This window comes from Hippopotamus amphibius, chromosome 7 (assembly GCF_030028045.1).
Source record: "Hippopotamus amphibius kiboko isolate mHipAmp2 chromosome 7, mHipAmp2.hap2, whole genome shotgun sequence".
Lineage (NCBI taxonomy): Eukaryota > Metazoa > Chordata > Mammalia > Artiodactyla > Hippopotamidae > Hippopotamus > Hippopotamus amphibius.
Window position 1 is genome coordinate 70,612,210 of NC_080192.1, and position 11,250 is coordinate 70,623,459.

General features: G+C 49.2%; 1 protein-coding gene across 1 annotated transcript; it reads right to left on the reverse strand.

Moving 5' to 3' along the window:
- Window positions 1–2,716: 2,716 nt before the first annotated feature.
- CD8A (CD8 subunit alpha) lies at window positions 2,717–8,811 on the reverse strand. Its single transcript, XM_057742212.1, has 6 exons — window positions 8,656–8,811; window positions 8,202–8,567; window positions 7,525–7,635; window positions 7,232–7,342; window positions 6,181–6,211; window positions 2,717–4,004 (listed from the first exon to the last, which is right to left on the reverse strand). The coding sequence occupies exons 1-6, from the start codon at window positions 8,702–8,704 to the stop codon at window positions 3,953–3,955; spliced, it is 720 nt and encodes a 239-aa protein (XP_057598195.1). The 5' UTR covers window positions 8,705–8,811; the 3' UTR covers window positions 2,717–3,952.
- Window positions 8,812–11,250: the final 2,439 nt, after the last annotated feature.

Genomic DNA, 11,250 nt, shown 5'->3' on the forward strand with positions numbered 1-11,250 from the left:
TTTAGTGCTCTTTGCTTTCTTGTGCTTCACAGATGTTGTGTTTTTAACAAATTGAAGGTTTGTGACAACCCTAAGTTGAGCAAATCTATCAGCACCATGTTTCCAACAGCATTTGCTCACTTCATGTCTCTGGGTCACGTTCTGGTAATTCTAGCAACATTTCAAACTTTTTTTTTCATTATTATATCTGTTATGGTGGTCTGTGGTCTGTGATCTTTGATGTTACTGCTATGACTTGCTGAAGGCTCAGATGATGGTTAACATTTTTTAGCAATAAAATCTTTAAGATGTGCAATTTTTAGACATAAAACTGTTGTACACTTAATAGACTACAGTATAATGTAAACATAACTTTTATATGCACTGGGAAACCAGAAAATTTGAGTGATTTGCTTTATTGTGATATTTGCAATGAGAAGCCTATGCACCCCCATGAAGAGTAGCCCCCACTCTCTGCAACTAAAGTCCGCATGCAGCAGCGAAGACCCAACGCAGCCAATAAATACATAAATTTAAAAATAAATAAATTAAAAGAAATATTTAAAAAATATATAAACCTGCATATTCTTGCCAAGAACCTTTTGAGATAGGGACTATAATTACCCTCATTTTACAAGTGGGGAAAATGAGGTATTGAAACATTGTCATTTGCTGGAGAACACACAGTAAGTAGCAAAGCCAGAAAGCTACTTTCAGAGCCTCTGCATTTAGTCTAATCTCAGGTGTTTGTGGCCTCTTGCAGTTCCCTTTTGTGGAGAAGCACTGCTCAAGCCTGCTTTTCGAAGCAGGTTAAGGAGTGCCTGCCCCGGCTGTCAAAATCGTGTGCAGGAAGAATTTGCTCATAGACCCAGGGCAGAAGGAAAGGGCAGCTTCTTGCTGGTTAAAAAAAAAAGAGAGAGAGAGAACGCACGCCTGCTCCCTGACCAACTTGTTGAAGAGTCACAGGGGATTTCCAAGCATAGGGTGGGCTCTCTTAAAAACAGTTTAAAAGCAGGAGAAAGAAAAGACCAATTTCTCTGTTTTTTTCTTCCACAAATAGGATGCTTTTTTGTTAAGAGAATGCACGTTTGTTAAATGAAGCACACTGAGGCTGGATTCCCGCCAGCTGATAACCAGCTGTACCACTACATAGTACAGAAGTCATTTCTCTTGTTCCTGTTTTTCAGGGTCCAAAAATATGTTGTGGGCATCTTTCACATAGGAGAATTTGTAAAACCAGTGCCTTGGGCTAGAGTTTGGCAAGTAAAATGTGACTGCTGGACCTGAGGCCTTTGGCTTTGAACTGTGGGCGCTCCTTCTGCACGTGTAGAACAAGCAGGCTGGATGTCTGTGGGGTCCGCCAAGCCCTGAGCCTAGATTTACAGCCCACCCCTAGTGTGCGTTAGGCCTCGTGGCTTGCACAGTGGTGTCGTATTGTCTTTCTGGTCTCGAGGGCCAAGTCTAATGAATGCTTTTTCCTATGTTGAGGTTTTTAATCTCCAAATTGTTGTTTACCATTTTATTTGTGGTAAGTGAAACCCTTTTGTAGGAGGTATGAAAAAAATCAGTAAGTATTATATTTAACCCTTTCTGGAGCCTCCCTTGTGAGGCTCCCCAGCTGCTCACACCTGAGCTGCAGGTTGGAGAGGAAATGCCCTTTTCCTGTCCCTTGGCCCTGGCTCGGATTCTCGGTACTGGTGCTTCACGGCCATCCTCACACATTTCTCCTGTGAGGAAGGGAGTGCCCTCCATGGGACGCTTCTCCTCACCTCTTTCAGGGAACCCAGAGACAGCCCAGAGTCTGGCACCTGCTCCAAGCTAGGGCTCCATCCCTGGGGTGTCTCCCCACCTTGCCCCGCTCTGGTTAGCTTGATGGGTTGGGGAGGAGGGGTCAAGAGCCAGATTTTGTCTCAAAGAAACTTTCTCAACTTTCATTTCTGCTTTCCCACACTCAGGATACTTTCTCCTCTAGATTTTTGTTCTCTAAAAGTAGATCATTGTTAACAAGGCTGTGGAAGGCACTTTCTGGAGGGCAGGGGAAGTTCTATTTCTGACCTGGTGCTGGCTATGTGAGTGTGCATTTAATAATGATTTGGAGCCATACACTTATGGCTTGTGCACTTTTCAGTGTGGATATTTTACCTGAACAACAAAATGAAGATTTTGTGATTTATTATGAGAGGAGTATCAGCTCATCTGTTGCCAAGAAGGAACAAAAGGAAGGAAGATGATACAAGAAGAGATGAATCCATTTTGATTGATGTGAAAATGGGGGGGGGGGGTCCAAGGTGAAAGTGGGCAGTGATCCAATAATTTCAGGTATTCATCCTACAGATGTGTGCAGCATTTTAGTACCATCTGATATTATCATAGTGGAAAACCGGAAACAATGAAATGTCAGGTCATAGTGAAATGATGGCACAACCAAAACTGGAATGTGATTTTGCTATTAAGAAGTATGCCATAGGATTTCCCTGGAGGTCCAGAAGTTAAGAATCTGCCTTCCAATGCAGGGGATGTGGGTTCCATCCCCAGTCGGGGAACTAAGATCCCACTTGTGGGGCCACTAAGCCCACAGGCCGCAGCTACTGAGCCTGCAAGCTCTGGAGCCCATATGCCACAACTAGAGAGAAGCCCGCACATTGCAACTAAAGACCCCACATGCCGCAACTAAGACCTAACTTAGCCAAATAATAAAAAAAGAGTACACCATAAATGTTTGTTTATTAAAGCCACTTATAAAAGCACAGTGCAGTCCCATTTTTTAAAAGTATATATTTTATATATATGCATAGACAATAATCACAAAGAATGTACACCATGATATTAACAATGGATTATTCCTGAGGTAAAGAATTACCTTATCTATTTTTTTCTTCCAAAGAGCATGCATTTCTTGTACAACACGGAAAGAGAGGAAACGCATGTGTAGGGCTGCAGTTTGGGCCCTTAGCTTCCTCACCAGAGTCTGTCTGCCACATCCCCACATCTGCTGGTCCGGGGAGGCCAGGGCCTGTGCCAGTTGCTCTGTCACAATTCTGCCTTTACAAACTGTAAAAACTCACCCATCATCCCAGGAGCGTGTTCAAATATGGACTCTCAAGTTTAGAGAGAGGTGACCTCCATTCAGCTTTCCTGATGCTTAAATAAAGTTTGCAAAGGGCGGCCTCTCCTCTTTCACAGGTCCCTCTGCAACGCAAGAGCAGGGAGAACCATTTTGCCTCCACTTTGGGATTTCACCTGGATTTTCTTCAGAGGTCGAGTTGTTTATTTTCCAGGATTCAGGTCACTCCTTCCACTTTATTTGAGGAATTCCTATTATCTGTATCATTTCATGCTTGATTATGAAAACGTCTGATCCTGTTCAGCTACATCATAGAACTCTAAGTTCTCTTGTCTTATTTCATCACCTCTTTGGGGCTCTGGGTGCAGTAATGGGTCTAACACAGGTGCTCGAGAAATAAACGTGTTCTCTTGAGGTCTGAGACACAGCTCCCCAGGCTGAAGCAGAGGCCTTCGGAGGAGAGACCTGAACGGTGTGGAGGACAAGCCCCGAGCCCTGCTGGGACTCTGATCAAGCTGTTCCCCATCTCTGGGCTTCAGCCCCCTCCTTTGTAAAATGGGTGGGGAAGAGGTTGGGGCTGAGTGGGTGCTGAGCTCTCTCAGCCTGGTTCTGAGAACACAGCTTGCGGTAGCTCTGGCCTGCCCGCCCCTTACCCCAGTATGGGAGCACAACGGTATTATAACCCTTGCGGTGTACCATAGACACGATCGTTTTGTGTCAATTAAAGTGAACTCATAAAGAAACAGTAACCCTTCCCACCCCACCCCCACAAAAATAATAATAATAATGAGAATGGGTGCATAAGGAAGGAAGGCTGGAGAAACAAAGGGAAGGACTCTTGCTCTCCCCGTCAGGAGAGTTCTCAGTTTGAAGTCTTGTAGTGGCTGCTGCACGAGGCCCATTGCCATGTTAGACGTATCTCTCTGAAGGGCTGGGCTTGCCTCCCTGTCTGACCACCGGCCTGAAAGAGAGGCAGGGGACCGTCATTGCAGCAAGAGCCCCTGCAATGCGATGCAGCATCCACCCACATCTACCCACCCCCCCCCAGCCCCCCAGCCTTCATGGGCGTCTGAGGACTTGTCCCCGGGGCACCAGCATGGCAGTGGGTGGATGACCTCAGCAACCTTGCCAAAAGCTTTCCTTGTGCCATCTTGTTTAATCCTCACGGCAACCTGAGGGGTAGCCACCGGGCATGAGAGGTTAGAGAACATGTCCAAGGTCACATAACTAGGAGGTGGTAGAGCCAGGATTTGAAGCTCATTAGCCTAGTTTCTTGGAGACTTTATCAAGGTCCCCATGGAAGTGAGAGAAGCAGGCTGATAACCAAGCCATCATCTGACTTGATTCTCAGCCTTTGGGAGGATCACAGAGATAGAAGAGGATGTGAAAGAACCACCACCGTCAGCAAAGCAGAGCCACTGTACCTAAAAGTCCCTTTGACAACCCAAATTTGATGTCGCACTAAAAATGTGTTAATTCAGGACTGGGCTAGCGCCTTCCAAATGGGCTGATTCATCGTGAGTGTCATGTCTACACACACCATACTCCAAAACCTCTGTGTTGAAGCTGAGCTGCCCTCGGTCATCACCAAGTTTATTCACTCATGTGTGAGTTCCTCATATTTTTAACCTGCATAGCTTTGGTATTTCAGGGCAGAGTTGTATTCTCAATTACTCATTTCAAAATGAGAATTTTCTGAAAAGATACAGGTAAGGGATGATTCGCCTCCAAAATCTCCCAACTGTACCCCCAATATTGAAATTGCTAAAAAATCCTGCTCTGCTTTTAAAGGGTTTTTATCCCCTTAGTATATCACCTCTAGTATATGCATTGGAAATTCATCACATTTTCATTGTTAAAAATAATGATGTAAAAGACATTGAACTTGGGTTCCTGCAGAGGAATATCAAGGAGTGTGAAAGGCAAACCCCAGGTATAAAAACTGAAATATTTTCATCTGCTGAAAGAAACTGGTGACTATAGTTGGTTATCCTTAACCCTCTCTGCCCTGGCCCCTAACCACAGAGACGGGCCTTGGCTTTGAATAACAGTTGCAGTTCTGCTACTTGCTAGCAGTATGGCCTTGGACAAGTCACTAAGTATCCTAAGCCTCAGTTTCCTCATCTATAAAATGTTGGTCACAGTAACTACTTTAAAGGTTGTTATGAAACTTGAAACTTAAAAATATATATATACACACACACATACATACATATAAAGCACTGGTACACTTCAGGCTTTCATCAAGTGGTTGTTATTATTATTGATAATTGAAGTGTAAGCATGTCTCTGCCCCCTTGGGTAGGTTTCCTGATCTCTGAGCCAGTGATCTGTGAGACTGCACCGTGGTGTTTCCCCCATGGAGTTGCTGTGAGGATACGGAAGACCCTGGATGTGACTCCCACCACAGTGCCAGGCTAGAGTGGGCACTGGTTAGAAGTTAGCACAGGGCTGCCTCGGCTGAAGCTCGAAGGAGAGAGGAGACTCTCTCCCAGAGGCCTCTCTCCCAGACACTGTTTTTCTTTTTTGTGTTTTCCTGATCATTTCAGAATGGTCATGGTCTGGAACTGGATGAGCCAGTCACTTGAACTGCCAGATCGCTAACTACCCCTACCTCTGGTCCCCCTTTCTTCCCACTCCTGTCCTTGGCAGCAAATCAAGGCCCTGAGTTGCCACAGGGAACTTAGGAACTGAGGTCATTCTTTATTTGGTTCAGGTGATAAAACTGGCTCTCAAAAAAAGCTAGACCAAGCCACTAGGGAAAAAAAAGTTTTCTTAAGAAAACAACAAGACCCAACTAGAATCATCCACATAAAGAGACCTCAGGTCTTCTGAGAAGCTAGGATTAATTGGGGGAATTCTTCAGATGGGCTTTTTGATGTTAGGCAAAAACAAGACGGACACTTCCTGAAGTCACACTGCTCGCCCCATAAGCCCAACCTGGGCCTCCATTTTCTCCCCAGTGTCAGCCTTCTGCCTCTCTTGGTTCAGACACTGTGCTTACTCCCCGGCCCCTAAAGACTCCACTGCCATGGCCTCTCTCTGGGAAAGTTTCCCACCATCTGCTCTTTGGGAAGCCAGGACCTGTGTCCAGGGCTGCCTGGGGTTAGCAAGCCCAGAGGTTATAAGAAACTCACCTGGGACATTTGCAGACACGATTTCGGTTCCCTGGATAAGGACAAAGAAGGGATAAAGTGACTGCCTCACCACGACCAATAGTCCCCAAATATGGTTTCTCCTTCACTTTTCCTATCTATTTAGGATTATAACTAAATAGTTTTTTTTCTAGTGTGGCTGTGACTATTTTATTTAAAGCAAACAATAACTACATTGACATTACAAAAAAGACAAAGTAAACTTGTAAAATGACATTAGTGCGTAATGATGATTGACACTGTGAAGACTAATTTATATTATATAAACTGTAAAGAAAGCATGATATAATATTTATATTTTACAGTTTTAATAATTATTAAAATTTAAAAAAATTGTAGTTGATTTACAATATTGTGTTCGTTTCAGGTGATTGAAACGGCAAAGTGATTCAGTTACACAAATCATACACAAATTTTTTTCAGATTCTTTTCCATTATAGATTATTACAAAATATTGAACATAGTTCCCTGTGCTATACACTAAATAGGATTATCACTCTTGTGAGCCCAGGTGAGGGCTTCTTTCCCACCCCTCTTTGTATCAATTCAAAAAACATTGCACATACAGATGTGGATGAAGATGGGTTAGTACAGTCACCTGCGTGGGATCCAAAGCTGGGTGGGGGGCTCTCAAGGAGGGGGACCAAGGATAAAGCACTGCATGTCGTGGTTTTGACCCAGTCCTCCTGGGCACCGGTCCCAGGGCCACAGCCCCCCGCCCCGTGTCCCATGAGTCTGTAATAAGCCCAGACCCGTGCGCTTGCTACAGGCTTTGGCCATGGAACACCCTACGCCTGCTGCTGCCGCTCCGGGGCTCTGTCTTCCTAAAAACCTCCCGGAGAGTGGAAAGGGCAGCGGGAAGGGGTTTTCCCGCGTTCTCTCTCCAGGAAAGGCCTAGCTTTCACCTGGCCCTGCGAAGCCGCTGAGTCCCAGAAATCCCAACTCCGACCCCCGGCAACGGATGCCTAGAGCAAAGCCGCGCAGAGGGCGGGAGTCGGGCAGACCCTCGCCGCCGCGATTCCCTAGGACTTACGGCGGTGGCAGATGATCGTGATGATCAGTGACAGGAGAAGGATGCCGCAGGTCCCGGCCAGGGGAGCCCAGATGTAGATATCACAGGCGAAGTTCAGCCCCTTTGTGTCTACTGATGACACAAAAGACGCCGACATTTAGGAGCGGGCCGGGGATCCCCCACCCCACCCCGCCAGCCCGGGCACGTCCTTCTCCCGGCTCCGGCTCTCGGCGTCCCCGCGCTCGGGCTGCCCTCGGCTCTACCTCCAGGATCAGGGCTGCCCCTGGCGAGGAGTCTGCCCGAGCCCGCCTCACCTGCGCTGCCCGCCGAGGGCCGGCACACCTCCAGGCGCGGAAACACAGTCTGCGACGCTTTGGTGGGCGCCCGCGTGGTTGGTGTCGTCGTCGGCGGCGTGGTGGGCTTCGCTGCGGGAGCAACAGAGAGTGGTTAGGGGCTGGGCTGCAGCTGTGCGCGCGAACCCCCCGCACCGCTCCGCGCGCCTTTGCCAAACGCGCGCCTCCTTCCGATTTTCCCCTGGAGGAGCCGGAGATCGCAGCCCGCATGGAGCTCTGCGCTCAGGGCAGGGGAGCTGGGGTGCGGTCTCCTGGTCCGCGAAGCGCACCCGGAGCTTCAGGGCCCGCTCCCATCCTCCTGGCCTCTCTCTCAGGGCCCCACCAGAAACCTCGTGGGTTTGGGGGTGATACCCGCATCTTACGGACCAGCAAAGGGAGGCTCAGAGCTTTTAAGTACAAGAATTTGCCAGGCATCATACAAGCCCGGAACTCGAGCCCAGATCAACCGGACCTAAAAAGCCATCTTCAGTTCCTACCCAGTCGCACCCTAGCTTCACTTTCCTCATCTGTGAAATGGGAACAGCATCTCAATAGCCCCCAGGGGCTCTAAAAGGTTCGAAAGCGTCCGTGGGAAAAATGGACTCGGACGTGAGTCCCAAACCCCACACCGAGAGGTTCCGCGCCCGGGGCGCCCGGACCTGGCAAGAAGACAGGCACGAAGTTGCTGAAGTACATAACCGAGTTGCTTATGGACGAGCAAAAATAATAGCCTTGGTCCTTCTCGCGGAATCTGTGCAGGGTGAGGCGGAAGTTGGTGCCGTCCACCTTGTTGCCAGAGATGTAGTTGGTGTCCAGCCCCTCGGCCGTCTTGGACCGTGAGCTGGAGAGGTACATTAGGAAGATGGGTCTGGAGGCGGCCTCGGGCTTCTGGTAGAGCCAGGAGCAGCCGGACGACATGCTGGACTGCAGCACCTCGCAGTGCAGGTTCACCTTTTCGCCCAGGTGAGCCTGCATCTTCGGCGGTGACATCCGGAACGAGAACGACTCGAGGACCACGGCGGCATCTGTGGGGCACAGGCAGCGAGGCTGAGCCGGGAGTCCCGCTCCCCCCGCCAGCCCCGCCCCCTCCTGCCCCAGGGGTCGCAAACTCACCGAGCAGCAGGGCCAGCGGCAGAAGCAGGGAGGTCACGGGCGAGGACATGGCGCGCTCCCCGCTCGACGCTGACGGGGGAAGCTGCGCCCTTCGGCCGGCCGATGAGCTGATTTCGCGTTCGGAGGATGTGATGTCACCTGAAGCCCTGCGGAGGAGTCGCCCTCCTTTTCGCGGTTGTCACCTTCCAGCCCAGTGAGGGGGCTGGGGTCCATGAATGGGGGCATGCCGTCGAGGCAGCCTTGCCGGGAAGCTGGGGATGGTGGAGGACCACGGATTTGAGGACAAGGAAAAGGGCTTGGAAATAGCCTTTGGAATGGCTCTCTTGGGGGTCTGACAGAGGCAGAGGATAGAAGTGAGAGACTTCAAGACGTGAGGGTGAGTGAGCAGGGAAGAGAGAGAAGGGTCCACTTCCTTGGCTCTCACTCAGAGTGGCCCTAGCACTGACACCTTGGGGCTTTGGGACCGCAGAATGGGCCCTGAGGGCTGAGAAGAAGAGGACTTAGTGACTGGCCCACTTTTGGGGAACTTTTCAGGCAGGGGGGTCCACGTGCTCACAGAGGAAGGACCTTCTACCTTCCTCTGAAGAGATTTCCAGGGGGCAGCAGCCACTCAAGCCTCCTGTGGGGCTGGCGGTTTTCTGCTGACCGCGCCCTCAGGCTTTCCCCAGCCACGGAACCTGGCCGCACAGCCTCACTCCTTCCAGGGCCCACTGCAGCAGCCTCCACACCAGCCCCTGTCCCGGCCAGTGCCCCAAAGGGATCTGATGGTGTCACTCCTGCAGCCTCCCATGACCGGCAGGACTGCATGGAAACTCAGCCCTGGCTTAGCTCAGAGCTTTTGGGTGCTGGCTCCTCCCAGCCTCTGCCCTGTTCCCTGCCCTGGTCTTTCCCATTCACCTACCACTGCATTCCCACAGGGTTTGAGATCATCCGAACTGCAGCATCCTCTTGCCTTTGCTGTTCCCTGTGTCTGGGATGCTGTTCTGTTTCTACCCCAGGGCCAGCTCCCGTGCCATGGGACTTAGACCTCACTTCTCTGTACCTCTGGCTCTGGGTGCTTGGCGGGGACATGTGTGCAGCCTGGGTGAATGGTTGGGTGGAGACAGTTCTCCCTGTCTGAACCTGACACACACTTGGCCCCTTCCATTTTGTCTGCTGCTGTCCTGAGACCTTCTACCCCATTGTGGGTGCCCTCTCTCATTTCTTCAGGCTCTTCCACTTTGCATCCCATAGTGGGTGCTCCTCACGCTGCTGCTGCTACCTGATTCTAGAGACAAGCCACCTGGCATTATCTGGTCCATGTGTCTGCCCCACTCATGAGCTCTGCCCAGTGGTGAGAACTATGTCCCAGACACCCCCCAGATGTCACATGTCACATCACAGCTTGGGCTGAGCTGTGTTTGGAGAACTGCACTCCCCTCATGGGGTCTGAACTTGAGTGTTGGATGGACTGTTTTTTTTTTTTTTTAACTTTGATTTCAACCCTCTTCCTTACCCCTCTGCCCAAAGCATCCAAGGTGCTTGCTCTAACATGGACTACATAACATTTTATATTTAGAGATTTTTTGTGTGTCTTTTAAATGACATAAGTTATATATCCTTGAAAAATTTCAGACAATACAAAAAAGAGTATGGGGAAATTTCCCTGTCTCAACTCTCCTCACCACCATCCATTCTCTAGAGAAAACCACTCTTACAGTTAAGTGTGCCCCTCAGATATAATCTATGCATAAACAGCTGCTTATACATCATTTTAGATACATGGTTGTACTATGCACATATTTTTTGCAACTTGCCTTTCTTATCTAACAGTAGAAGAAGGAAAGCTTTTCATGTCAGCACCTGTAGATCTACCCCATACTTCTGAAGGGGTACATTTTATATGGGTGTTTCCTAATTTAGTTTTCCTATTAAAAGACTTTTAAGCAATTTCTCAATTTTTGCAATTACTAGTAAGGCTGTAGTAGATATAACGAATCTGTATCACTGAGGAGTCGCTCGTGTACATGTAACATTTTCAAATGGAAGACAGGCAGGTTGGAGAAAAAAAAAACCCTTTGTAATGGTGAATATGACGGGCACACAGCAGTGGGTCCCCTGGCATGGGGATATAGGTGTCTGTGTGTGTCCCTGGCTGTGTAGACACAGTGCTGCACTTTAACTCACATGAATGAGGGTGGCAAGGAAACAGCCAAGTCCAGATAGGCCACTGACAAGGCGATTCTCCTTTAGATAGTTTCCTATTTTGCTTCGTCTCTGTTCCTAGTGCAGGAATGTTAAATGGCCCTTCTGGCCAAAGGATACAATGAGGAGGGTGGTGAAGAGGATGGCCAGGCACGAAGGTACACCTTGCTGGTGGAGGAAGCATTGGAGGGGAGCCAGAGTCGATGATGGCCAGATTCTGGGATACAATGCTTGAAAAGAGAATCGTCCTATTCCAGTCTTCTGGAAGCGAGCTGCAGCTGGCTTGGAGGTCTTCCAGCCTTGCAGCTAAGCAAAGTGTCAACCATGGGGGTGGCAGCCCCTTTTGCGCAGAGCGTAACAGAGGATGGAGGGGGGATGTCAAGGCAACATGTGAAACCCACCAAGGAGGCT

What these genes read in the sequence shown, in the direction of transcription:
- CD8A (XM_057742212.1), bottom strand. Translation starts at nt 8,704, where the DNA reads ATGTCCTCGCCCGTGACCTCCCTGCTTCTGCCGCTGGCCCTGCTGCTC. An exon ending in CGTGCCTGTCTTCTTGCCAG is followed by an intron (nt 7,636 to 8,201) that starts GTCCGGGCGCCC and finishes TTGCTCCCGCAG; the next exon opens with CGAAGCCCACCACGCCGCCG. An exon ending in CACGATCATCTGCCACCGCC is followed by an intron (nt 6,212 to 7,231) that starts GTAAGTCCTAGG and finishes GTCCTTATCCAG; the next exon opens with GGAACCGAAATCGTGTCTGC.